Source organism: Perissodus microlepis, chromosome 10 (genome assembly GCF_051167445.1).
Source record: "Perissodus microlepis isolate ML-2025 ecotype Zambia chromosome 10, ASM5116744v1, whole genome shotgun sequence".
In the NCBI taxonomy this organism is placed as follows: domain Eukaryota; kingdom Metazoa; phylum Chordata; class Actinopteri; order Cichliformes; family Cichlidae; genus Perissodus; species Perissodus microlepis.
In genome coordinates, this window is record NC_140470.1 from 17,881,667 (window position 1) to 17,908,888 (window position 27,222).

General features: G+C 39.6%; 3 protein-coding genes and 1 non-coding gene across 5 annotated transcripts; 2 read left to right on the forward strand and 2 right to left on the reverse strand.

Moving 5' to 3' along the window:
* Positions 1-11: 11 nt before the first annotated feature.
* alox5ap (arachidonate 5-lipoxygenase-activating protein) lies at positions 12-23,523 on the reverse strand. Its single transcript, XM_084940438.1, has 7 exons — positions 23,111-23,523; positions 3,911-4,010; positions 3,055-3,165; positions 2,896-2,977; positions 2,021-2,091; positions 333-414; positions 12-254 (listed from the first exon to the last, which is right to left on the reverse strand). Exons 2-7 carry the CDS (start codon positions 3,951-3,953, stop codon positions 92-94), a joined length of 552 nt encoding a protein of 183 aa, XP_084796564.1. The 5' UTR covers positions 3,954-4,010; positions 23,111-23,523; the 3' UTR covers positions 12-91.
* trnae-uuc (transfer RNA glutamic acid (anticodon UUC)) lies at positions 4,868-4,939 on the forward strand. The gene has a single exon. It is a non-coding gene; the product is annotated as a tRNA-Glu (tRNA).
* On the reverse strand, positions 5,533-19,880 carry uspl1 (ubiquitin specific peptidase like 1). 2 transcript variants are annotated; one of them, XM_084940435.1, is made up of 10 exons: positions 18,865-19,880; positions 17,801-17,872; positions 17,262-17,421; positions 16,534-16,656; positions 15,561-16,449; positions 15,067-15,177; positions 10,800-10,929; positions 10,228-10,353; positions 8,759-8,919; positions 5,533-7,642 (listed from the first exon to the last, which is right to left on the reverse strand). In XM_084940435.1, the coding sequence occupies exons 3-10, from the start codon at positions 17,388-17,390 to the stop codon at positions 5,865-5,867; spliced, it is 3,447 nt and encodes a 1,148-aa protein (XP_084796561.1). In that variant the 5' UTR covers positions 17,391-17,421; positions 17,801-17,872; positions 18,865-19,880; the 3' UTR covers positions 5,533-5,864. The 2 variants fall into 2 exon arrangements, with proteins under 2 accessions (XP_084796561.1, XP_084796560.1); XM_084940434.1 differs by having other exon boundaries at positions 17,801-17,875.
* Positions 22,564-26,630, forward strand: hmgb1a (high mobility group box 1a). The gene is made up of 5 exons (XM_084940437.1): positions 22,564-22,696; positions 24,963-25,123; positions 25,382-25,530; positions 25,618-25,792; positions 25,892-26,630. The coding sequence occupies exons 2-5, from the start codon at positions 24,977-24,979 to the stop codon at positions 26,039-26,041; spliced, it is 621 nt and encodes a 206-aa protein (XP_084796563.1). The 5' UTR covers positions 22,564-22,696; positions 24,963-24,976; the 3' UTR covers positions 26,042-26,630.
* Positions 26,631-27,222: the final 592 nt, after the last annotated feature.

Here is a 27,222-nt window from a genome sequence, read left to right on the forward strand (position 1 = left end):
AATGCAATGAATCTTTTAAACAGTGTTTTTTAATGCAACAGATCCAGGAGCTAAATTATTCATGTGGAAAGGTTACATGACATAAACTCATTTAAGGGATAAGCAGAAGAGCAGTTGCAGCGTTAGTGATGGTTTCCACATATTCTTTATAGTCGCTGCCGTAGAAGCGCACCAGCAGGTAGTTGGCAATGCCAATGACACACATCAGGGAAAGGAAGGTGATGACCCGTTTTCCAAACAGGTAACCTGGGGTGCTGTACAGATGTGAAAAATTAATGCGATATTGCTTCTAAACACATAGAATACATGCTACTGGGTCTGTAAGAATTTACCTTTGAGAGGTTTGTCCCAAGTATCCAACAAAGTACTTCTGCCTGACGACGAGATAGATGATCCCAGCGAAAGCAGCGGGAGCTTCAAACAGAGGACAGAAAAAGATTCTGTATCTGGTTTCATAATATGCTGTGGGTCTTATAGGGTTTAGGTCTTTTTCCACCTAGTCAATCTCGACTCTGTGGCACAAACAGTAATATTTCAGCTAATAGTGTGCTTCATTCTTGTGACATCTGCACCCAAACAGAGCGTAGGCCCATTTTGCATTTTACTGGAGAGGGATCATAAGTACAAAACACCCTGACCAACTCACACTGTACGCACTGTTTTTGAGGAAAAATCCAGTTATCCAATCCTATACTATTGAATGTTGTAACTGTTATGTAAAGTTTATTACATAAGTGTTTATATACAGTTGTGGTCAGAAGTCGAATATCATCATGAATTCACGATTCGCGATCCGCAATAACTCGCTAACGGAGATTTGCCGTGTTAATGCGGTTATGGCGTTAACGTCATTTTAACGAGATTAATGCTCACAGCACTAATTATAAGGTATTTTAGGTAAGGTCAGGTAATACAGAGAAACAGGCCAACAAGTAAAGAGAAAAGTTTAGTGGTCAGACGAGAGATAAAATAAGCTATTTGCTCGCAGTGGCAAAAGGTCAAACATGGTGGTGGTAGCATCACGCTCTGAGGGTGTTTTGCCTCCAGCAGTACTGGTATATTTCACAAAGTGGATGGAATAATGAAAAAGAAGGATTACATCCAAATTCTTGAACGTCATCTTAAATCAGCAGCAAGACAGTTAAAACTTGTTGAAACACAGTTGTTGAAAAACTGTTAGGTGTTTGAACAGGACAACGATAACAAACACACATCGAAACTGATTTCGATGTGTGTTTGCTAACAGGCTAACATCCCAAAGCCCTGACCTCAACCCTATACGCTAAGCCAGGACGGTGCCAGGAAATCAGCCAATTTAAATGCAATCTACCAATCCTTCCAACAAGACTTGTCAAATATCCAACCAGAGTTATTCCAGAAGGTTCTTGATGGCTACCAAAAGCATCTGGTTGAGGTCCAAATTACTAAGGGACATTTAGCTAAATTTTAGTGGGGTATATATTGGAGCTTGTATCTAAACTTTTGACCATGTGTGGATTACAAAGAATCCAAAATAAATCCAAACAAATCACTACACACAGAAAAAAGAACAGCTGAAAGAAATCATTAAAAGCCCCAAATTAGCATGACATTCATTCCCATGATGAGTTGATGTAAACTCTGGACCACAACTCTGGCTTGAACCATAGGTTGGTATTTTAAGCTCCCAGTCTGCTGACATGGGAATATATGGAGACTAACTTGCTGTTGGATCCAGCCTCAAGTAGCCACTAGAGGAACTGCATTTTGTGTCAGCACTTGTGCTTGTGCTTTATTTTATTTTATCGGTTTAGCCTAAAGCTTGTCCTTAAATTGTAGCAGCATGAAAGAAGGTTAATGTCAGTAAAGTCATGTGCAGATCTGACTTTCTACCTTTGAAAAACAGCAGCGTTTCAGGCATATTGGATTGTGTTGTGTTGTATTTTACAAGGAGAGAACAAACACTTTTCTAAATGTTTGCTTTTGTTTCCTGTGTGGGTGTGCACTGTTTACAGCCTCCTTTACATTCATGAATGATTACCTTGACTGAGACACAGACCAGCACACCACATTACTGCCAAGAAAGTGGGGTAAGCATCCATGCAGTTGCGACTAGAGAAGAAGTTTAAACAAAAGCTGTTATTAGCACATTTCAAGGCAAGTGTGAAGAAACTATGAAGCAATGGCAGATTAGTTAAAGGCAGAAGAACTGGAACGCCTGAGTCCCAAAATCTAGCATTTTGTGAGGTTTTTGTTGTAATTGTTGTGGAAGACACTTTGAAATGATAGTTTCCAAATTACCAAGTACTTCACAAAGGTTGAAGCATAGTTTATTAAAAACAACAATTAGCTTTACTATTTTTCTGCTTCTTTGTAAAGGAATGAATTAGCATGTTGAAGATCAATCAAACAAACTTCTTGACATGTCATTGCAACTGTATAGATGGAACAGATATATGAGAGGTTGGCCTTAAATCAGGGGTGTCGAACTCCAGGCCTCGAGGTCCTGCAGGTTTTAGATCTCACCCTGGGTCAACACACCTGAATCAAGTGATCAGTTCATTACCAGGCCTCTGGAGAACTTCAGGACATGTTGAGGAGGTAATTTATCCATTGAAATCAGCTGTGTTGGATCAAGGAAACATCTAAAACCTGCAGGGCACCGGCCCTCGAGGCCTGGAGTTCAACACATCATTGTTATTTCACCATCAAGTATTCAAATAAGGTCAGCGCCAGCCAGCTCTTTCCCCAACCGGGGAGGGTTCAAGCAAATGAGGACTGCCTCTGGATAGAGTTAACATTTGGTGGATTATGAGGCCGAATGGAAAGCTTATTAGGAAACAAATGTGATATTGTTTCAGTTCGCTGGTATTGATGTTGCAATAGAGAACTAATTGTTGAAGAAAGAGCACTCACTTGGCACAAGACACTCGCTCAAAAGCTGATGTGCGGGTATTATGGTTCTTGCATTCCCTCTCCACCTTCTGTGCGAAAAAAGCTTAAAAACAGAGAGTCAAGATTAAGCATTTGTGATGTGAGCGGTACATTTTCAGTCACTGGGTTAGAGTTTCTCACCATTCTGAAGCACGCTGACAAGAGTGACGATGACCAGGAGGTAGATGTTTTCCACCACTTTGTTGGAGTCCATGATTATCCTGTGAGCTTTAGGAGCAGGTGTTTGCTGGGCTGAAAGAGACAAAGATTGTCTTTCACATCCAAACAGGCGTATTTAAAGTCAGTAGCAAATCATAAACCTGATCTCTCCCTTCGTGACATCATGTTGTCCCATCCCACCTCCATCCCACATACACACTTGTTTGTGGCTTCCCCTTTATGTAAATGATGCTCTGGTTTAATACAGAGGGCTGCAAACAACTTTGCTGCTACTTCCTCTGTGTGCTTGTGTAAGACTGGATTGCATGTAAAGGCCTGGCTTGATGTTTTGCAAAATTATTTGCATCACTATTACGCTATGTGTCACCTCTCATTACTCCCAGTAATTATATACATGAGTAGTGTTATGAACAGACACTTGAAGTATTTCTGGCAATAAATAATCAAGACCATGCATGGAGAATGTGTCAACATATACAACACAGTGCAAAAGGTTTGATTTAACCCTCATTTCTTTATATTTTGCCTCAAAAGAGACAGACTTTCTATATACATTTGTTGTTATTTATATTATTTTAAAATAGTATATTTTGGTACTTTGTCATTTGTTCCAGTTTCTTTAGTTAAATGTATGAAACATGTCAAAGATGACACAGTTTGGCATACATAACATTTTATTTTTGTACCAAGAAGGTGATTCCCAAGGAGCTGTTAGCTGAAAACTTAGCATTTTACAGCACAGTGTGCAAGTAGAGGACAAAAGATTTACAACAGGTGAACAGTATGTGAAACTGTCAAAAAAAGAAGAAAAATCCACCTGACACAGCACCGAGAGATGCATTTAGCCCTTCATGATCCATTGACGACCCATTGTCTTCAATGAAGTTTCATCAGAAATGGTTTCAGTGGAAGGGAGGCTGTCAAGACATGGCAATAACAACACACAAAAGCTTTGAATGTCCTTCGGGAAGACTTCTGAGTTATTCCTGAAGGCTACTTTACGAAAGTTTGTCGAAAAGAGTTCAGGATGTGTTGAAGAATAAAGTTTGTTGGAATTGTACAAACTCTTTTTGCCTTATATATAGTAATTCCGAGTATGTTTGCAGATGTTTCAATTAATTGCTGACCTATTTTCTAGTTTCCTAGAAAAACGTAAATTACAGCATACTGTATAACACAACATGCATTTAAAAAGAAGGTACCCCCCCCGAAACAATGTAATCATTTTTTATCCTACAAGAGTAAAAGTAGAGTAAAAATAGAGCTGGCTTATTCTTATTCTGATTTGACCCACTTACAGTCAAATAGCACCTGCGTGCGCCTTTCAAAGGAAATGCAACGTCCTCGCTGATTTTTTTAAATCTCTTTTCAAAACTTTATATTGAATGACTTTGATGCATTCTCGTATCGACTAAATCCAAATAAAGACGTCCTCCGCACTACAAAACCCCAAACCCGAAGATATCCAGAGACTAATGTCGTTCTTAATTTAAAAAAAATGTTTTTGCACACCTCTTCCTAACACCTACAGTGTAACACCGAACATGTTTATAATGCCTTTGGTTTACAAACACCAGTGAAGATGAGCTTGACTAAGGAGCTAGCTTAAAACATGCTGTTCGGTGTCAGCTTTCGGGGAACGAATCGCTAACGTTAAAGTTATTTTAGGAACGTCATGGCGCCAGGATCAAAAGTACCATTATCATCCTATCATCTCCTGATTCGTTTGCTATCCATTTGTCATATAGATATGATGATAATTCTTGGCCGCAAATCCCATATGGTCTAGCGGTTAGGATTCCTGGTTTTCACCCAGGCGGCCCGGGTTCGACTCCCGGTATGGGAACGCCCTTTTTTCCTCGAGTTTATTCTTTTTTACATATCGTCACCTAAGCAGACTCGGGGTGCTTTATATAAAAACTTCACCCTACAAAACGACAGGACCACACACGCAGACAGCTTTCCTTTAATAAGTGCTTAATTTCAAATTTCCTCACCAATAAATGACACAACTCAAAAGCCTAGGTTGCCAATGCTAAATCTTATTTAAAGCTTATCACCTGGCTGTGTAAAACATGCACCCAATAAACAGTTCTGAAACAAAGCTGCAGCCACCAAATGCAAATTCTGAATTATTTGTGGTTGGTAGTAAATTTACCCGCTACCAACCAGCATTTCCTGAGATTCTCTTGCGAATATGGTATATCATTAAATTGTTTATTGTTAAAAACAACAAGTGTGCAGTATGGTACTCAACCAATAACTGGGTACTTGAATGACCTGAAACCAGCCCATTTTACATTTAATACTAAAGTTTTAAGTAACTAAAGTTGAAAAATCTGAACATAAATATTTTATTTCTCAAACAGGAAGCTAGTTGGAGGTTATGGTTATGTCCTGCCCCTTCCTTTTCATAATAACTGACATTTTGACAAATACAAGAATCATATAAAGAATTTATTATTTACACTAAAAGACAGTTATAACTAAGTAATACATCAACACAAACAGAAACAAAATTTAATTGGCTTCAAATGGCCAGTTCCTTAATTCAAAGTGCCAAAAATGCAAAAAAAAAAAAACCCAACCCCCCCCCCCCCCAAAAAATTTCATCTGTTATTTAACATGCCTCCAACATGACTGACACACCTACAAACCTTCATTAACAGAAACATAAATACACATTGAGGAGTTCTCCCTTCTTTAATCTGAACTAAAAAAAGACAAGGTATTGCTGTTAAACAACTCCACATAATGGTAAACATCACAGCTTAAATGAAAAGGTCAAGTGCGCTGAGTGCCTCGGTTTCCATGTCGGTCGGGGTACGACTCACAGCCTGAGAGAGGAACTCGTCAAGGAAGTTTTCGTCGTGTTGCCCGTTCGTTCCGCCGTTCATCTCTGATGGTCTCCCAGCAGCTTCGACCACGCGCTCTGCTCCGTCAGGCCTATTGGCGAACATCTCGAAGAAGCCCGTGCTGTCTGGCGAAAGGTTGCTGGCTGTTGTTGCCGGCGAGAGCAAGTCCGACAGGAAGTCGTCACTGGTGGCTCCATCGTAGGTGCTTGAGGTGACGGTGCTGGGAGAGTCCAAGTCAGTGCTGTCCGGTCGGAGCTGTAGTCCCCCATGTTTATCCAACATCTTATTGATTCTAGCAAGCTGCTTCTTCCTTGATTTGAGTTGCTTAAGCAGTTTGTATCTGAGGGCTTCTGTGCTGCCGAGGCCTACAGGAACCTCTGAGGAATGGCTGCCATGTCTCTTTAGAGAGGCTTTAAGGAGTGCCTTTGCTCCAGGTGTAATCAGGGACGTACTAGACATCACTGTACGGGTGGTTAGGTGGTTAGAAGTGACTGGTTGTGACTGCACAGTAGGTGATAGGAGGGGTCTCTGGTTGTTTAAGCTCTTAGCACGAAATGCCCCGTACATGTCTGCAGCTTTCACTGGCAGATCTTCGCTGTCCTCTGTCCGGAGTTGTGGTTTTGGGTAGAGCGCCATTGGAAGATGCGGTCTTTTCACAGGGTTGGGGGTAGAGTGAACAGGAGGAGGAGGAGGGGGCTTTAATTGTGTGTCTGAGGCAGGGGCAAACTTAGCAGTGGACTTCTGAACTTGGTTTAGTGGATGTTTGCTAAGCAGGAAGGACCAGCGAGCATTCTGATCTAGTAGTGATGCTGATGTGGGATCGCTCTCATTGGCAGAGAGGGGTGGGTTATCAGTAGAAGACATGAGGGAACCCTGTTGTGTAATTTCAGTAGATGGACTCTTATCCTCAGTACCAGGGACCACAGGCTGTTCACAGTTTACTCCACAGGGCTCTGAAGATGTCGATGATGAAGTATGCAAAGCTGCTTTTGATGAAGCTACCTTTTTACCTTTTGCTCTGCTGACGGTTTTCCCCCTGCTGATTCCTTTCCCTCGTCCTCTCCTGGCACTGGGCACAAATGTCGGATCGCTGGACGAGCCGTCCCCTGAGTCGGGATCACTTGAGGTGGAGGGAAGGTCAACACTGGTACAGTGATGCAGTTCATTACCTTCAGCAGCAGAAGAGCTGTCTGGTGTGGAGTCAAGAATTTCATTCTTACCAGCGGTGTTCAGATCTAGAGTTTTGTGGTTGTTGTTGTTGAAAGACTGCATTTCTACATCTGGTTTTACTTCAACCAGTGTGAGCGTAATGATTTCACTGTGGGTTAGGCCCTCAAAGGTGTCGAGCAAAGTGGTGGCACCTATGGAAGTATCAAAGCCTGCCGTGACTGTTGTGTCCATGATGCTGCTGGTGTCTTCAGTGAGAGCGCAGATGATGTCGGTGTCGTTATGAGGAATAAGAAGAGACTGATTTGGACTGTGAACCAACACCCCATCCACTACCGAACCTTCATTTAAACTGTTGTTTCTCTCATTGTCAGAGAGGGCAGATGTGGAGGAGGAAGAACAGATGTGAAGCTCTTTGTCGTCTTCCACCTCCCAGAAGACGATATGCATCTCATTAGCAGGGACCTGAAGCTTCTGGTGGGTCTTACAGTCAGGGTATTTTAAATCATCATATTCCAGCCATGAGCCTGCAAATTAAAAAAAAAAAAAAAAAAAAAAAGCACAACAAATGGTTACAGCAAAATGCTGCAGGTTCAACTTGGTCGTCTATGTCAAGGGTTTGTTTTATGTGACCAATGAATAAGAAGAACTGAAATAACATAAAACAAAATAAATAATGCAGAATTCCGGTCTCTTCCAAGAGCAACTCTGCGCAACACAGTCTGCCATATGTCTAATCTATTCAAAGCATACTGCAGACTAGTTAATTATCTAACTTGTGAAAGAAATAGCTACACATCACAATAACGTTACATTTGCAAAATCGGTAAGCTAGATACAAAATAAAATCTAATTATTCAATAAATCTAATTATTAAATGACAGTGAAATAGAAAGCAAATAGGGTTCTTCTCTTGCATGAACTGTCCAGCAGAATGTGCTGTTGGCAAACTACGGCAGAGTCAAATCAGACTCAACCATTAAGTGTTTCAACCACAAAGAAAAGCACTTAAATGTAACCTCCAGTTTAATAAAAACCAAAAAACCTAATTTGACCTCATTTATTTGTGTAAAAATACTGCACTAACAACTTCAAAATATCTACTTAATCAAATTCAACTTGTATAAGGAAAAATGCATTACAAAGATGACATATCAAATGTTTAAAGTGAGAATTGCTTTTGTTTTGAAATGCTTATTTATGATTTTATAAAAAAAAAGAAAATATATGCATCAAAGAGTTGGGACAGGGGTAACAAAAGGCTGAAAAGGTTGCGTAACAATAAAGAAACCATTTATCCCACAGAAACTGTTTCAGACACAAAGAGAGATTGTTGAGCACTCTTAGAAGAAGACTACAAGTCTGTACACAGCATCTACTGAACATCTAAAATCAAGCGAGAATGGAAAAACAACTTTATTTTTGATCTACAGCAACGTGCTGTCGTTAAAAGGAGAGCTGATGCAACAAAGTGGTAAACATGCCCCGTCCTACCTTTTTTGAAATGCTTCTGATTCATTTGAAATTGGCATATTTTTAAATAAATAAATATATATTTCTCAGTTTCAACATTTGATACTCTCTCATTTGCACAACATTAAATAATTCTGTCGTCTGTTCACATTTCACACACAAATACGTACCATCAGCGCTGCAAGTCCAGGTGACAAAGTGCTTCAGGTGACTCTTGTACTGTATGACAGTGGTGATGGAGTAGTTTCTGCCCTTGAAGTTGAAGGTGTACGTACTGACATCGTTGTTAGGGAGCCCCTCCACAAAGTGCAGTGCAAACACTGGAGGCAGACTATAAAACACAAAGCAAGGCAAAAAAAGCAAAAAGTGGTTATAGGTATAAAAAAGTGAAAATCCAGACAGACTTTAACAATGTATTTGTTTTGTTTTTTAAAAGAATCTTATTTATTTTAACCACTCCGTGCATTAGTTTTGCAAAGAAAAACATACCCTGCAATAACTGAAGTCTGAGCTGCACTCTCTGTATTACTCTCACAGTATATTCATAAGGACACCACTGCTACAGATGACCCACTTCAATTTTTTTTGTCAAATTGTATTTCCATTTATATTTAAGCAGAAAAAAAAAATCTGCATAACATATACACTCACTGGACAATTAACTGCTCGTTAAAGGAAATATCCAATCAGCCAATCACATGGCAAAAAGTCACTGCATTTAAGACCATGATATCAGGTGGTGCAGATGCTGGTACGAACTGAGCATCTGCCGAAGTTCAAAGTAAGCATCAGAATGAGGAAGAAAGCAGACTTAAGTGACTTTCAACTGGCATGACTGTCAGCGTCAGACAGGTTGGTCTGTTTTTCAAAACCTGCTCATTTACTCTCTATGTTTCAGAGAGAATGGTCTGAAAGAGACAAAATATCCAGCGAGCAGCAGTTTTCTGGGTTAAAATGTCTTTTTGATGGCAGGGGTCACAGAGGAATAGCCAGACTGCTTTAAGCTTATAGGAGGGCAACTGTAGCTCAAATAACTACTTGTTAGAAACAAGGTATGAAGAAAAACAACTCTGAATGAAGAGCAGTTTGAACCTTGATGCCTAAGACTTCACTGGCTCATGCTCCTGTCAGCTAAGCAAAACAAACGGGTCCTACAATTCACACGAGCTTAACAAAATTGAGTAACAGATGATTGGATAAACTGATGAGTTTTAATATCTTCAGTAAAATTCAGACTGAAGGGTCAGAATTTGGTGTAAAAAACATGGCAGCACAGATCTACAATCTGTGGTGTGTCAACAGTTCAGACTGATGATGGGGTAATGGTGTGGGGAATTTATGCTAGCAAGGTAGTTAATAAGGTGTCCAGTGAGTTTATTGGTAAAAGCGATGATTAGATTTATTGATCTTTTACTTCTATTAATGTGTTATTAATCCCTTCCATGACTGGATACAGTAATTTCCACCAACCTCTGTGGTTTGAAGACACTGGACTAAAACAATTCAACAAGATGCTAATTTATGTTCATAAATCCAAATCCAAAAAAAAACCCCAAAAAAACAAACAAACAAAAAAACAAAAACAAACAAAACAAAAAAAAAAACCAACCCACAACACTTTGATTCTTTTGATTCCTACCTTTCCCACACCATAGTCCTCATCTCATTCTTCTTACAACACACATTGCAGGGGCCTAAGTGTGCTGCTTTTAGTGGGTGCCAATCAGGTACAATATTTGTTAAAGTAGGAAGAGTCTTCATATCCCTGAAAAATTACAGCATAAAATTTATTTAGGATTCAGACACAAAACAATACAGTGATGATGAGAAGTGCAACTAACTAGTTAAAAAAAAAAAACATGCCACTACCAATTTTTTTGTAATCTATTGGCATCACATTTATTTGAGATGCTGATTTTCATCAGCTAAGCTTTCAACTCTTATGTATCTGATAACATTTCTGGCAGAAATGCAGCTGAGGAATTTGTACAAATTTGCCTTCAATTACTTAATATTTCATATTTTCCCTTTGCCCTCTTGAGAGACGCCCAAAGCAGAGTTGGGCCTCTTCCAAATCTTATAATAAACAATGCATCTGCTCCCAGCAGTATAGTTATTCTGTGCTGTGATTACACTAAGATCAAGTTTTATGGAATAAAGTGTAATGCAGTATTTTGTACACCTCAGCTGGTTAAAAATAAATGAACCTACCTTTTTCTCACAGGTGTTTTACATTTGCTGCACTTCATCTCCCAGTAAAAGGTTGCCTGGAAGAGACACTCTACCCAAGAATCCATCACAAGCAGCAGCGGCATAGCAAATACCGGAGTTTCCCTCTGACCTGAAAAGTAAAAACATGTCAGAGTTCGAACACTGTTACACGCTCAGATGCACGCTCCTATTCCAGGTGATTTTTAAAAACATAATCTTTGGATGGGGATTAAGATAAACTTTAGATATCACATCAGGATAGCCATCGCCTGCTTGGCTTTCATCTTCATTATTCCCATCCATCCCTTTGCACTTACATCATGCATTTTCCAGATTTTATATATTGTAATAATTTGGCTCCAACAAGCTGAGCAAAATCCAAGGTTTGCCTGCCCGGACCCGTGTCTTTCTGATACCATCAGGTGATAATGACTGTTTTGAAGGGTTTAAGATTAAGTCTACACAAAAGAGTGACTGGTACTCAATAACGCCAAATATATAAAAGGATTTTAAACATAACAAAGTAAAAATAAAAACAATTTTAAGGCAAGTATTTTATTTTTTGAAGTTCTCAGATGGGGCGTTTCACATAGTGTGTAAACTACTGTACGTGTTTACATTTTACAGAAAGAACTTGCCAGAACAGGACCAACTGCTTCTTAAAATACTTCTTTTGTCACTGATCTGCCGGAAAAAAACTGTAGCACTAGGCTATGTTGAAAATTAATATTCAAGAACAGAGGGTTTGAGGGGCCCCACAAGCCTTGTGCGGTTGAGTTTGCATTCGCTCAGACATCTCTTTCTTGCTCACAGTAGCGTGGTGAGATTTGCATATCGTTTCTGACCTAACACTGGTTTACTATAACTGCTGGTGGATTCAGAAATGCAGTCCAGAAAACATTTGACTTTTTTATTAATACTTTAAAATAAACAAGTTAAGATTATATCAGTTGTCAACGCTAGGAATCTTGTTGTTTTTTTTTACCCTGCATGTGGTCCAACTAAACTTTCTGAATTAGGGGAGTATGTGGGAAGAAATTACTCGGCAAATGTACAGGAAAAGCTATGGCAAATATGGCTAGCAAAAAACCCTCAAAAAGCCAAGGGAAAAGTGTTTATCAACTGCTCCCCCCCCCTTTTTTCCCCAAAGATCTTTAGAGATTTTTTCCCCCTGTTTTTTTCTTAAAACATATATTTGAGCAATTCTATCATCTCCTAATGCAAACGTTTAGTCTTTGTCAGCTAAAATGTGCTGCAACAAGCTAAATCCTGAACAAACAAGAACCAGACATGCAGAACTGGGCAGCAAGACCTGTCTGGTATATGACCTATTAAGACTTGAATGGCTGAAGACTAAAGGCTGAGTCACACTGAGGACTTTACTTGTTGCAGCAAAGAGACTGAAAAGTGCTTTAATGATCAGCATTTTCTTAAATAATAATGTAAAGGCAACATTTCCTGGACACGTTGGTAGTTGGAGCCCTTCTCCATTACCTAATGCATGCTTTGAGCTCAATGTATATATTTAAAACTACACTTAAAGAAAACACCCCTGGTCATAAAATACATGTATTTATAAACAAACATGCAGCTTTTCTTCTGCCACACTTCATGTTCAGTGTCATGTCTGTCAGCAAGATCATGAAACCTTGTGGAGAGGTGGAGAAGGGAAAAAAATAAAATAAAATCAAAAAACAGCAAATGCCCCCCCCCTCCAACAACCCCCAACCATGGCAGATGATGTTTATATGCTATAAATCAGCGGTCCCCAACCCCCGGGCCTCGGACCGGTACCGGTCCGTGAGTCGCTTGGTACCGGGCCGCGAGAGTTGAGGCTCAGGTGTGAAATGTATGGTTTTCAGGGTTTTTATCGGTTTTCAGCGTTATTTTGTTATCGTTTTGATCGTTAACTCGGTTTTCCTGGGTCTTTTCACGTGTGTTATGAATAAATCTTCTTTTTTCGGTACCGGTACTAGTTTTATTTTGTTGTATTTATCCGCGACACTTTAAAGGCTGGTCCGTGAAAATATTGTCGGGTATAAACCGGTCCGTGGCGCAAAAAAGGTTGGAGACCGCTGCTATAAATGGGTAATTTTAGCCCGTTGCTAGGCAAAATAACAAATCATTTTATCTGATATAGATAAGAACCTTCAGGGACCCAAGATCCAGCTGTGCTTCATGTTTGGCTGGAAACTTGAAGCAAATTATTAAGGAAATAATTTGGCGCTGAGAACTCACATTTAATGCAATAATTCTAAACTAATAACTATTACAACAACAATAAAAGCATATTGCAAAATCTGACAATAAATAAACACATTCCAATAATACTGTATTGTGGGTGAAGTACTGTAATAATAACATATGGTAGGACGTCCAGTGATTCCCACCTCTAGTAAAAAGACCTTTCAGATGCTACAAGTTGTTTTGAACGGCCGATGTAAGGGTATTGCTTCAGAGTATCTAAACAAGACACTAATGAGCTGTAACTTAGGTCTGAGGCGTGCGACAGGACATGTAATTCTGATTTAAGAGGTTTACTTTATATTATTAAAATAGCGTCACACGGTATAAAAACTACACCCACCAATACCTAATGAAGCTCCCTGTCTGACTCCACTGTACGCTGTCACTCATTATTATAAAGACAGCAACATTAACAATCAAATGCACATGCACTTATGTTTATACATTATGCTTTTCTTATGCAAAAATTAGAAACTAACTTTGCAGTCTGCGCAAAATTTAAACTAAATCTTCTTAAGACTGTGGCTCTTACAGGCCCTCTTCCCAAATGGTGATATGAACCTAAGCTTACCCAAAATACACTCTTATCTGTTCTCAAAAACAAACACACACACACAAAAAGATAAACATTCAGGATACCACTGACTATTTCGCTTACTCTACATAACAGACATTAAATTGGGCCAGTGAAGCAATGATACGTTTACCTTGATATTTGTGCTCAAAATTGATCACAAATTGTGCTGAACAAAATATTTTGGCTGTAGATTGTGACGCTTGGACTGGGCGTAAAATAGATTACGTTTTAATTATAGATTGCGTTTGAATGCGTTTATCAGCCCAGGAACAATGTAAATTATAAATGCTAAATATCAAGCAACACCTGTGCATTTAAAAATTCTGCAAATAGCACAGTTTTCATATTATGAAGGCAAAGTTTTGCATGCATTCACTGAAAACAATGCAGATTTTTATGGAATGACCTTCTCACCAGGCTGCTCAATTATGACAAAAACTATTACAATGACTATTTTGGTCAATATTAAGAACACAAGTCTGACATCAGAGACAAGACACATTTACTGAACTTTTTCTTGGTTGAACTGAACAAAATATAATACACAGTGGCAGAGGGTGGTCTTATTAAGGAAAGAGAAAAATCTGTCATCTCTTCCACTTATCCAATTCAGGGGCAGGAAGCGCATCCCAGCTGCCATAAGGTGTGAGACAGGGTACATACTGGACAGGTTGCCGGTCTGTCGAAGGATTAACAGACATTCATACTCACTTTCACACCTATGGTGTAATTTAGAATCACCAATTAACCTAATCCAACTAAATGCATATCATTGGACTGTGGGAGAAAGCCGGAGAGAAGCCACACGGAAACAGGGAGAACTCTGCACAGAAATGCTTGGCCAGTTGGTAGATTCAGTCCCAGGACCTTCTTGTTGTAAGGCAACAGCACTAACCAGGAAAATCTGGCATTGTTAATGAATGTTGGATTTTATAACACCAGACAAAAAGAAGCAGTGAAAGTGAAACAAATTCAATAATTGCTTTATCTCTATTATCTTGTTTACATAATCTCTAAATGTCAAACTCATAAATGAAAAGAAAATCTGGTTAGTTGCCCCACCCTACTTCCTGTATTGTTTGGGCAAACGCGACCCCTCCAGCACTAGTTGCCTTATAATTAAGGCTTTGAGTGGTTTTAGTGTGACTGAGCTGATAATGTGTGTGGATTAAACCAGTAGCAGTAATACACAGAAACAGGACAACATTCCTTAGAGACAGAAATTCCTCATGGGGATCTCAGCACAGCTACACCTTTATTTTCAATGTTCTCATTGAACATAGACATGCTGATAAATGCTTCAACAGGAGAACACCACTCTGCTTACACTTTTAAATAGCATTCCCTGAAAAACTTGTCTCTTAAAGACATGACTTAAGACTGCCTGAAAACACTTACCAACCTGTCATGAACCTTCATTAAGTGTAAAACTCTTGAGCTTACCGAGTTTGCAGTGCAGTTTGGGTTGCAGTAGTCTGAAGACTGACATTCTTAGACTCTGAAGGTCTGCAGTGGCCTTTTGCAGCACATGACTTGGAACCCGCACAATGCCATCTAGTCAGAAAAAAATTTTCCACATAAGCAAAACAAATACAACAAATGCTGGGTTTCCACAAGTCTATTCATGGAGGTCTATGGGGCTAAAGTCACAGCCACTTTCTGTTAAGAACTTTGTTTTCCTTAGACAACAGCTATAACTACTAATGCATCTTATTATCCTGCTGTTCACTGTAACAATCAACAGATGAAAACATCTGTGTATGTTTCTGTTCTGTGTCCTGCGTACTGTTTGTTTGTATATGTGTCTTTTTGGCTGCTGTTACAACCAAATTTCCCCTTGTGGGACAATTAAAGGATTATTCTATTCTAAAACAGACATTAACGAATAAAAGTTAGACATTACACTCGTGCATAGATTGAAATTCACTTCAACTTACCACTGCCAGTCTGTTGGTGGACTTGAATGGCCGCACATATGTCTTCATATCCTTTTAGGAGCTGCCACAGAGATGACTGTTGAGGTTCGTCTTTAGGTTTACACCTTTGCAAACTCTTACAGTTGAACAGAGCAGCAAGCAGCGAGTCCAGCCAACACAGGTTGTCACTGTTCCTCCAGAGAAGCTGATCAGGAATAGGTACAAGATCTTCTGACTCCTTTAATGGTGAACCAGACAGATCCTCACTCTCTGACTTAACGCCCTCTGTATTCTTACAGATTTCAGTCCGTGATATTTCTGTACACATTGTCAGCTCACTTTGAGGACTCTGTGAAATATCGATTTCATTTAAATGACTGTCCTGTTCAAAGCCATTTTGGATCCCAGGAAGACTCCTCTCGTGGTTTAACTCAATCCCTGATATACCATGGGCACTGCAATGAGAACTGAGCACAGCCTCATTTTCATCAGTAGTCAAAGAAAGTTGCAGGGAGCTTTCAGCTGAGAGTATAGAGGGGGCAAGACCATCTGCATAAGCAGCACAGTCTGGATCATTTTCTTTCACAGATTCCCTATTTGTCACTTCTGCAACTTGATAATCCCTGTGGTATCCATTCAGCTTTTCCTCATCTGTCGTGGGTTCTGCATATTGGTCATTTCTGACAGCATTTACAGCACCATCCTCTGCTGGGCTAACAGGTGTGGCAGTTACACCTTGTGGCCCGAGACCGCCAAGTTCACTTGATCGAAGACGTTTGAATGAAGGTTTAATCAACTCTTCCTTTTCCTGTGTGGAGGCATTTTTTCTTTTGTTCCCAACAACTGGCTCCACGGCATCCAAGCTAGCCAAAACATCCTCCAAGGAGCGGCTGACCAGTGGGAAGAGGCACTGTGAGAGAATGGATACAAAGAGGTTACCGAAGATGACGGCAAAACAAATACATGAAACTGTGACTTGAGTGGTTGGACTTACCTGTGGGTTTGTGCAGACAGTGATCGAATCCTGGAGGCTGATTCGGTACGAGCGTAGAGCATAGCTCAGCCCCTTTGATGTACACCAAGGGCAATAGTCCAGTGAAGCAGCTCTTCCCTGCACCTGGGGAACAACATGGTGTATGTTAAAGCCCCAGACGTCTACGAAGTTTACCAAGTTCACAGGTGAACTGAAGACAACAGTTTAAAAGAAAACACAAATCTAGAAAAAGATCTAACTGATGAGATTCATTAACATTTTAGATTTTAGACTGCAACTGATTACTTTTTTTTTTTAAATCAACCATTTCTTTTATCTGTCAGCAGCCTTACTTTTATATATTTACACATTATGTACACATGAATCGAAACTTGAAATACTTTACTTGATTTACCTTACAAGACCGATCAAGATTTATGTTTTAAATGCTTGTAGTGAGGAGCAGTTCAAGTGAGGCAGGACAGGGGGAGTCAAGTACTTGAAAGCAGATGCATACTTGTAATAAAATCATAAGTAGTAAACAGTTTCCCATGTTACAGTATGACAGATTTGCCAATTTCAAGCCTGTCAAGACAAGTAACGTACCAACTTTCGCCTTTTACAACCAAAGATTTCCGTTTTTGTTTGTTTTTTGAATTTGCTTTGGTACTGTCCAGTCACAGTCCAGTTTCAAATACAATTCAGCTTTGCGCAAGTGACAATGAGAGGAGAACAAGAGCTCTACTGACTTTTCCCAAATACCCCGCCAGTGGTGAGGCCAAAGCCTCCAAACCAGTGTCTTCACCAGTTATTGGCAAACAGCTGCTGCGGCTATTCGGGTCCATGGCTGTCCGGTGCCATCCACAATATATAACCATGTCACCACAAACTCTCTCACCTCCGAGCACGCTAAGGAAGAAAAAGAAAACAGGTATGTTATGAAGTTATCAAGGTACAAGTTGCTTTGAAAGTAGTTTTGTTCCTTTTAATAAATTTGGTTGTGTTGCAAAAAAAAAGAAAAAAAAAAGAAAGATCACTTTATATCTCATAGGCTTGAAACAGTGATGGTAATGCATAACATTAGAGGTACATTAATCTGTGTTTAATCAGGAATTTGCTCCTCATCAGTACAATACTATGCTATTTATTTATTCTTATGCAGGGAAATAGCGCACTCATAAAAAAATATAGTTCAACTATTTTACATATTTCAACCATATTTAAACATTTAGCTGAAACGAAATGATTTGACAAAAGAAAAACATCAACTATTGCCATCTGTATTTACCAGTAGGAAGATGGCAGTCAACAAGGATGATATTAGCAGATAACGATGTTCAGGCACGATACTGCAGCATCCCTACTAAAGGAATAAATGTACACAATAAATACATTAAAACACCCCCAAAAAAGAAAAATCTTGCAAATGCTCAAAGGTGACTCTTTAATCTTTTCACTGGCGTAATGTTTACGCTTAATCTTTGTCAATCTACAGGCAGTCTGAAGGCAGAACAATAGACTCTTGAGCACAGGTGATGATCACTGAGTGGAATTTAAATTGATTCAGAACTTATCTTTCAAACATATAAGAAAGCTGCCCTTCTTTCCTATAAGTTCTTACAGATGGTTTGGATACATTTTTAAATATATAAGTCACATTTAATTGACCAAAACAACAGTGTATAGAGATTGATCTTCTCTGAAATTTATAAAAGAACCCCCACAAGGTTCTAACTACAATAAAGGACTACTTTTCTAGGATGGCCCCGGCATGACTGCAGCATGCTTGTGTTTACCCCTAAAGTCAATCTATTAGTTTCCAAATTAGTTAAATTTATTTATTATGAGCGTCTCATTCATCTTTCTAGAACATTCACAGGGTACAGTATATAAAGTATACACTTTAATTGGCAAGGCTTTAACCATATTGCCCACATGTTTTCTCCGCATTTTTCTCCAAAGGTGTTTAGATCAATAATAGTACACGACACAAACCAGGAACCAATTAGTTTCCCAGCAAAACTAGCTTTGATAGCTATTTAACACTAACATAAGCAAGCAAGCAAAAAAAAAAAGAAAAAAAAAGAAACCTCACTTAAAAAACACTTCTGTAATAAAATGCTTAGTTACCATTACCCTGTTAATGCTGTAAGGATATAGTGATTTTATTTGGGAAATTAAAAAAATACGTTAAAATCAGTTCTGTTAACCAGTCTGCATGCCCTGACTGAACTATCAGACAGCTTGAGCCTGGAAGCTAGCATGCTAAACGCTTAGCCTAAGGCCGGGCAACCGTTTAACTCGCGGCTAAAAATTATTCTTAGTAAAAATAAATAAATAAATCATACGTACCCAAACAAATGTTAAGTTATATTTGCTGTTACACTGAAGTCGGTGCACATTAAGCTGTAGTTTTTAAGTCCCGCCGGTGTAATGGGTCCATGTGCATCTTTCTATCGATTCGTGTCACAAACGTTTTCCCAACCGCCGGTTTGTGCAGCGGCCTTTGTCTTCCCCCCCTCTATCACTGATGGTTCCGCTGGCCGCCACTCGGCTGTTCAAGTGAACTGCAATAACGTGGGCTGAAGTTATATTGACACAATACTATCACCAACACTGCGCGACTAAGGATACTAATAATATTTTATTTATGTATATTATTTTTGTAGGATGAGATAGGGGATGTCTATTGCACAGTTTATTTATTTATTTACTGTTATTACTGTTCATTGTAATTATTATTATTATCACAGTAATCAATACAATGATAACAGTGATATCTTCTCTTTCTTTTCTATTATTATGTTACCATTATTTATACATTTGTTTTCAATTGTTGCCCCCCAAAATACTGAAATACTTACTGAGCAAGTAACCAGGCCTCAGTAGACACACCGAGAGCCCCGTTTGCTCACCTCCAAAAAAAGTTGCCTAGCTATCATCAAGGAAGGGAAGAATGTGTGCTGTTGTTTTAGTTGTTCTTAAACAGCAGTTTTGTTATTTTTATTATTTTATTCTGTCATTCCCCTTCACTCTATCTGAACACACACATACACACAAAGTGAGTTTTTCTTGTCTGAATTAACCATAACCAACAGAACTGAATATTTTAGGCAGATATTTTAACGAACTTGTTAAAAAAATCTGCTGATTTGAAAAAACAGCCTTTATTTACCCCTCTTTTTTCACATAGCATATTTTGTAAATGAACGATAAGGGCGACTATTTCTCTGGTGATTTGTTTTTTTGCCAGCCCACTGTATGCTTAATTTTGCTGATTGGGTGGGGGGTGGGATGGATTTTACATATGTCCCCCATTTCAGTTCATAATACCAGCCCTTGCAGGCTCCTGTACCCCCCCATACACACACACGCCCAACCCACCCACACACACATATGCACACACACCTCCCTCCACCCAATCCTGCCTCTTGCATGGCATGTGCCCCCACCCCTTAAGCCCCTCCTGTATCTGCTGCTCTCCTGTCCTCTATTTTCCTCTTGATGACAAAATGAATTTGCATATTTTTCCCAGGGAGCGTTCATTAGAATGCATAAACCGGCCGCCTCCTAGCCTCACGAGCAGGCTATAGCTTTCCGCCGTGGCATCTCCTGATGCAAAATGAGACACAGACAGGCAGCATCACTGGCAGACATGTGGCCTGAGTCTGGGTTGTGATTGGCATTTGGAATCACTTCACCCTTCCCGTTCTTAATTCAAGGATAAGAATAAACTCTGTCAGCCATTTTTCTTTGTTTCTATGTTAGCTGCTAAGAAGAAGAGCCGTTTATTTATTCTCTTTAAACATATAAAGAAACAATTCATTCATTTTTAAACATGCGCAATTAAAGGAAAATTTACTGTAGCGATGTGGTTATATTTGAAATCATGAGAGACTGTGGGCACCTTCTTTATTTAAGCACCCCACCCCCCTACCCCCCTTCACCAGCCACATTCAAACACACAGACAAACCTTTCAAGTCAAATTACATTACTGGCTTGAATCCACTCAGTGCAAAACAAGTCGTTTTAGGAAGGGCCTCTGTCACAGACTAAAATCACACTCCTGGAATGTCTTTTCTACTCTGTGGAGGCTCTTTTTGCCTTTATTTCCATATAACTTTCCATATAACTCTGTCTAATGGTGGCGCTAGAGCTGAGGTCCCAAAGTGACAAAATGTGCATTTTATAGACTGATGATCTGAATCTATACAGCTCATTCTTCTGCGCAGTTATTCTGTGCTGGTAGTGTAATGGGTAATTATTTATAACTCTAAGTTACACACTGTTATACTGAATATAATGCAGTATAACTGCATATTATGCTGTATTATCAAGGATAATAGCAATTTTCATGTCTGTATATGTTATAAGGTAGGCCATGCTAAACAGGCACACTCAATAAATTAATCTACTCCTTATCTGATGGTAGTGGTAGAGCAATGCCACTTGGCACTAAAGCTCATTAGGTTACCCCATGCACACTGCGTTCAGAATCTAATATTTCCCAGTCTGTTAATCAGACATACAAGAAAATGTATTTGTGTCACCTCTTGGCTGTACTAATCAGACACATTATTCAGCTGCATAAGAGTAATACAAAGAAAATGTGTAACAGATGCATATTGTACAGGGAAAAGTGACAAAAACCTTTAAAACCTCATATACAATAAGTTATATGCTATATTTTGTAAGGCAATCGGTAATAAATGATAAATTAGGAATGTACTGTTAATACAATATTGGATAATCTTGAACAAAACAGCTTGCAAAATTAATATAGAAAATATATATACACTGTACATGCATATGCACTATATGTACTATACCTGCTGTGTAGAGTGGGTTAGATTGAAAAGCACTCATGAATAGACAAAACAAACAGACTCCTGGGTTTGTTTGTTTTCCCCCATTTTGGATGTATTGGAATTTGAGTCTATGACAATTGTATTATGTTTATTATAACAACGTGCCAGGTGTTGGGAGTAAGAAGCCCTCTGCTATGAGGCTATCATACAGACCTGTTGGACTATATCTAAAATTCCAAGTAAAAGCTCACTATCTTTTAGGGCAAAAATAAATAAATAATTGAATGAATAAAGTCAGTCAAAATGCTCATTTACTGCATTTGCTTTAAACTGAGCAGCCTCCCTTTGATCTTCATAAGTCTTAATTAACAATAAGCACATGACCATCTCCTAATCAGGTAATGTATATGAGACCTCGAAATATCAGGATAAAAAACATACTGTGTAGAAAAACATTAACTGACAGATCTTAATATTAATTTCCCATTAAATATATTTACCATAATTTATTATCTCCAGCTCCATTTTATCCTACTATTAATATTGGGTCGTAAGTAAACATAGTCAAAATCACAGAATAAGTGCTTAAAAAACGAATAATTATGGATACTTGTCAGAGAGAATAAGAAAACACGGTTTAGTAGTGTCAATGCAGGGACTTTCTGTCGATCATGGGCATAAATGATAATCATGGTTAATACACTGATCACAAGGGAGGCCATTCATTGAATTCCTATGGTTTTCATGCATACTAAGAGCTAAATCTTTTTTTAAAAAATTTCATATCTGGACGTAACTATCACGCATGGGACGGGTAATCGCTCTTTATGCCCTTTACACGGGAATTTGCGATGTCCTCCCTATACATTTTTAAAGACATAATTTGCAAATAAGCTCACGTGTATTGTGCAGAATGCACAATGGAGCCTGTTGATAAGGAGACGTACAACCCATCCAACACAATCTGACAACATTTTACGGCCGCCTCGTTCGCTGGCTACAAGCGCTCCTCGATGTCTCATTCATTTAGCTTGCCTACTGTACACTGAGCTCAACGTAGTGAATTCAATACTATGGCAAACACACTACACTACTACCAGCTCCAGCATGCTCGGACAGAAATATTTTTGTATCCACGCGCCTCACAAAACTTCGGTGACGTTTCACAAAAGACAACCAATGGAACCTCGTCTTCTATTAGGACAATGAAAAGCCTTCGACCAATCGCAGGGACGCCAGACTGGGCGCTGTCCAATGGCGTGCGAGCCCCGCCGAGAGTAATGTTAGAGAGCTGAAGACTGAAGACACTGCGTATCGCCTGTGCTCCCTCATACACAGCCATTGCAGACCATTGAGATCCAGCGATAGTCACTGGGTAAGTATCACACACACGAACATTTTAAGTGTCCGTAAGGATGAAAATGACGGTAACATTCAAAAATATCTTACTTATATGTCTGCCACGGTTACACGCGAAACCTTTTACTGTTTGCAAATAATTTTATTGCGGGGAACCCTTAAAAAAACAACAAAATTGCCGGCGCTAAGCAGGTATCGTTACATTACTCTGCCTGGGAGTGAGGACCAGACGCTCAGTAAAAAAGAAGAATTGAAAATTAACCTTGACGAAATTCGACGCAAAGCGTCGATTTCGTTAAATAAGAATAATTTTGTATAATACAATCGTGTCGTTTTCGCAAAATGGAGTCGAATCAAATGGTAGTTATCGCGAAAAAAATCAGGAATGTCTAGCGGACAACACGGTTAGCGACAATGGTAGAAGACTCACCGTTAGCTAGCCATTGGCATTGCAGTGCATTGCAAAGCTGAACGGCTGTCATGCGAAGACCGGAGGAGCGTGCGGAGTCTGGAGACGAGCATCAAAATTTATAAAAACCTAAGAAAAAGAGAGAGCATCTAAAAATACACCCGGGCAAATGTTTGTTTGCCACATTTCACCCGAGAAGACAGCGAAAAAAAATACCTCACGATCTGCGCTTTACTGTAATGGCTGACTGTATTCGCATAGGAAACAAGGCAGCGAGGCAAATGGGAAGCCAGTGACAGAGGCGCAGTTCAGTTCAACTTTTTCTAACCGTGTTTTCTCGAGAAACAAACTCGTAACTATGAGATGTGACGACGGCAAAAGAAAATTCAATCTTTCGTGATTCGAACGAGACCAAGGGGAGATTTTTCCGATGCTCGGAAAAGGTTTAAATCGGGGCTTGAAATGAAGTGGTGGCCGCGGTCGCTCTGCCCTCTATTGCGTGCAGTGCAATGGCTGAGCGTTGACACAAAGAGAAGGAGCCATATTCTCCATGTTAGTGGATGAAGACGAGCGGCCATTAGGAGCTCATAGAAACCAAGTCAGTAGCACAGCCCGCTCATAGACACAGTACAGACCCAATGTATTACTATACAAGGCGGCTAGTGCAATAGGAATCAATCGGGGAAATATTTAGTCAAGATCGCCGGCTTTCTAGACATATTTGTCGCGTAGCAAAGCGAACTGGGAGGCGGGAGGAGACATTTGAGGGGGACTTTCTTTCATGAAGAAGGCATTCTCACAAAATGGAAGAAGAAATATTGCTGTCGTTGTTGACCTCCTTTTCCTCAACGAGAGCCTTTGCGCCATTACTAGTTCGCTCGACGCAGCTTACTTGGGACTTACAGTAGCATTTAATAGGAAAATGTAAAGGGGAGGGGGAGAAAAATAACAGTTTTTTAAACATTTTTCGAAAGCTTTTCACATTATTTCCCGAATAAGAGACAAAGAAGAGTTATGAGAGATGATTGTTTATGTCACGGAAGCGCAGTTTGGAGTGTTTTATTTGCAATAAATACGTGTTTTTCTCCAATTTGTGTCTCTTTGTGTCAAAGTTATTTCTTTCGATTAAAAACACGAACACTAGTAAAACGAAGGGTTTTCATGTGATTTATTACTGCTGCAGGTTAGATTTGAGGATATTTATGTTGCAAAAGTGAACAAAAAGACGGGGGGCAAGGAAAAATATTGTTTGTTTGTTTTTAACGCCCAATCCACTCATATAGCACCACGGATGGTTCAGGTTTATACCATGCAGTTGAACTTTTGCAGTTCGGTGTTTGAGAGCGATTCCGGGACATTTATCGCTGCAAACCAAACGCACATTAATGATCGCTGCTGGCTGCGATGATGGGATTTCCTTAATACGCAGCGGTGTTTAGTCATTTGGTGAAACACCATAATGAGGAGCTGACCGCGGATTTTATGTTAAGGCCACTGTAATAAATAAATAAATGGTATCAATATCAATAAAACGTTTTTTTATTTTATTTAATTTTTTTTACATCAGCTCCGTCCGTCTTGGGCGGTGTTATTTCACAGGACTGCTGTAAGTGATATTAACTTAGTGCAGTTTGACAGCGGGGAGGGCGGGTGACTTATATAGTGCGTGCGGTCAGTAGAGAGACATGATTGTGTGGGTTGGACAAACATTGTAGGTCACTTTTATTTATGATTTTCTTATTATAGTTAATATAGTTAATAATTTAAATGACACATAGCATTATTTATTAAATTTTAATATTATATTGCAGCTGAATACTGCATCATTAAATTGTTGATATACGTTATTTTATTTTATTTTAATTGTTTTTAGATACTGTCACCAGGATGGGGAAGGATCCAACCAAGCCGAGGGGGAAGATGTCCTCCTATGCATATTTTGTGCAGACCTGTCGGGAGGAGCACAAGAAGAAACACCCCGAGGCTTCGGTTAACTTTGCTGAGTTTTCCAAGAAGTGCTCCGAGCGATGGAAGGTAGTAGAGTTTAGCTTGAGGTTTTGTTTTGGGTTGTCTTTTTTTTTTTTTTTTTTTTGGAAAGTGAAATTTGTAGTCCTGCTGAGGGGTCAAGGATATATGACAAGCGGGATGTTGTTGGTTACACCTCTTGACTTTAGCTGAAAGGGTGCAGGTGTTGTGTAATGAGTTAACACAAAACAAGAAATAAATAAGCTTGGGTACAGAGGGTGACGCCTTAGAAGGTGCAGTTGGTGAGATGCCTGTTTTTGCTCTCAGACAATGTCGGCCAAGGAGAAGGGCAAATTTGAGGACATGGCCAGGCAGGACAAGGCGCGCTATGAAAGGGAGATGATGAACTACGTTCCGGCGAGGGGGGGAAAGAAGAAGAAGAAGTACAAGGACCCTAATGCCCCCAAGAGACCTCCGTAAGTACTGCAAAACCACATTTGAGGATTTTTGAGATGTATGGCGAGTGAGTTGTGTAAATAAATGTTTTTCTGTCCCCCCCCCAGATCTGCCTTCTTCATCTTCTGCTCAGAGTTCCGCCCTAAGGTGAAAGGCGAGAGCCCTGGCCTGTCAATCGGGGATGTTGCCAAGAGGCTGGGCGAGATGTGGAACAGCACCGCAGCCGAGGACAAGCAGCCCTTCGAGAAGAAGGCGGCCAAACTGAAGGAGAAGTATGAGAAGGTAAGAGTAAAATGTGAACGCCGACTGAGCTCTTCGGTGACAGCTGTCTGTTTTTGTGTCTCGACACTGGTTCACCGCGTTTTCGCTCCTCCCTCGCAGGACATCGCGGCGTATCGCGCAAAGGGCAAACCAGGCAGCGGTGCGCCAGCGAAAGCCCCGGCCAAGGCAGAGAAGAAAGACGATGATGATGACGACGACGACGAAGATGAGGAGGAGGAAGAAGATGATGACGATGAGGATGATGATTAGTAGGTGGCAGGTGACATAAAGTGGTCATTTTCTTGTTTATAAAGCATTTAACCCCCTTGTACACACTTCACTTACTGAAAGAAAATTCATTAGTATCCAAGGGGTAAAAAATTAAAAAAAAATAAATAAAACGACAAAAAAGGCTGTGTATATCAGTTGTTTTTATGCTGTACAGTTTTTTTTCTCCTTTTTGTATAGTTAACACTACACAAGTATCGTGTCTGTATCTTTCTGCCAGTCTTTTTCTTTTTTTTTCTTTTTTTTTTTTTTTTTCCCCCAGTGGTAGTTACTAGACCACTATCCTGCCTGGTACAGTGTAAAGGGGTGGGCTTTACAGTATTTACCTTAGCTAGAGGTGCACAGCACATAAAAATGTTCTGAGTTAGATCTGAGTGTTTCTTCTTCTCCTCCTTTTTTTTCCTCCTTCACCTGTGTGTTTTTATTTTAAATTACATGTTATCAAAATTGACGTATCACAGTTGTTTTACTGATCTTTATGTACCACTGTAATAGCAAAATAAGACAAAAAAAAAACCTTGTTTATTGTTGAAAATTAAATTGCTTCTGATGTCAATAAACATTTTTTTTTAATAAATTGGTTTTTTATTGTGTACAGGTTATGGGTTTAAAAAAACAACAAAACGTGTGTGAGATTTAAGCTGGTAGAGCAGGAGTAGGATGAGTTGGATTAAATGGCAGCTCTATGTGGGGGAAAAAGAATCAATGTGAGCAATTAAAACAAATGTAATTAAAACTAACACCATAACAGATCATTCTCTTTCGAGACTTGAGGATCAATAGTTATCTTTCTGGAAGGTGAGACGTATATTAACTCGCACTGCTGCCTCGGTTAAGTTAAAGTGACTCCACATTATGAGACCCGGACGCAATTAAAGAGAGCGGGAAAGCGTCTAACGACTCGGGCCTTGATAAGCTGTTCCTATGAAGTATGACTCATCACCACAACTGTTTGTATCCTCTGTTTGTTTATAAGTCTACTGTGGCTGCGTGCAAAAAAGCTGCTAGGCTCCTTGCCACACTAGGAGGTCCACTGAAAGTTGTAGCTTTACTGCCTTCTCTTCATGCCAACATGCATCACTGACTCTTCCTGTTTTATTTAGAATCAGCTGCTTCATCTCCTGTACTCTCTTGGTCTCATCTAGGGTATAAAAAAAGAGGGA

Coding starts and splice junctions, on each gene's coding strand:
- alox5ap (XM_084940438.1), bottom strand. CDS start 3,953: ATGGATCATGAAGGGCTAAATGCATCTCTCGGTGCTGTGTCAG. Junction 2,978..3,054: donor TGTCAGCGTGCTTCAGAATG/GTGAGAAACTCT, acceptor TCTGTTTTTAAG/CTTTTTTCGCACAGAAGGTG. Junction 2,092..2,895: donor GAGCGAGTGTCTTGTGCCAA/GTGAGTGCTCTT, acceptor CTTCTTCTCTAG/TCGCAACTGCATGGATGCTT.
- uspl1 (XM_084940435.1), bottom strand. CDS start 17,390: ATGGTTATATATTGTGGATGGCACCGGACAGCCATGGACCCGAATAGC. Junction 16,657..17,261: donor TGGCGGGGTATTTGGGAAAA/GTCAGTAGAGCT, acceptor GTTGTTCCCCAG/GTGCAGGGAAGAGCTGCTTC. Junction 15,178..15,560: donor CCACCAACAGACTGGCAGTG/GTAAGTTGAAGT, acceptor TTTTCTGACTAG/ATGGCATTGTGCGGGTTCCA.
- hmgb1a (XM_084940437.1), top strand. CDS start 24,977: ATGGGGAAGGATCCAACCAAGCCGAGGGGGAAGATGTCCTCCTATGCA. Junction 25,124..25,381: donor AGTGCTCCGAGCGATGGAAG/GTAGTAGAGTTT, acceptor TTTTGCTCTCAG/ACAATGTCGGCCAAGGAGAA. Junction 25,793..25,891: donor TGAAGGAGAAGTATGAGAAG/GTAAGAGTAAAA, acceptor CCTCCCTCGCAG/GACATCGCGGCGTATCGCGC.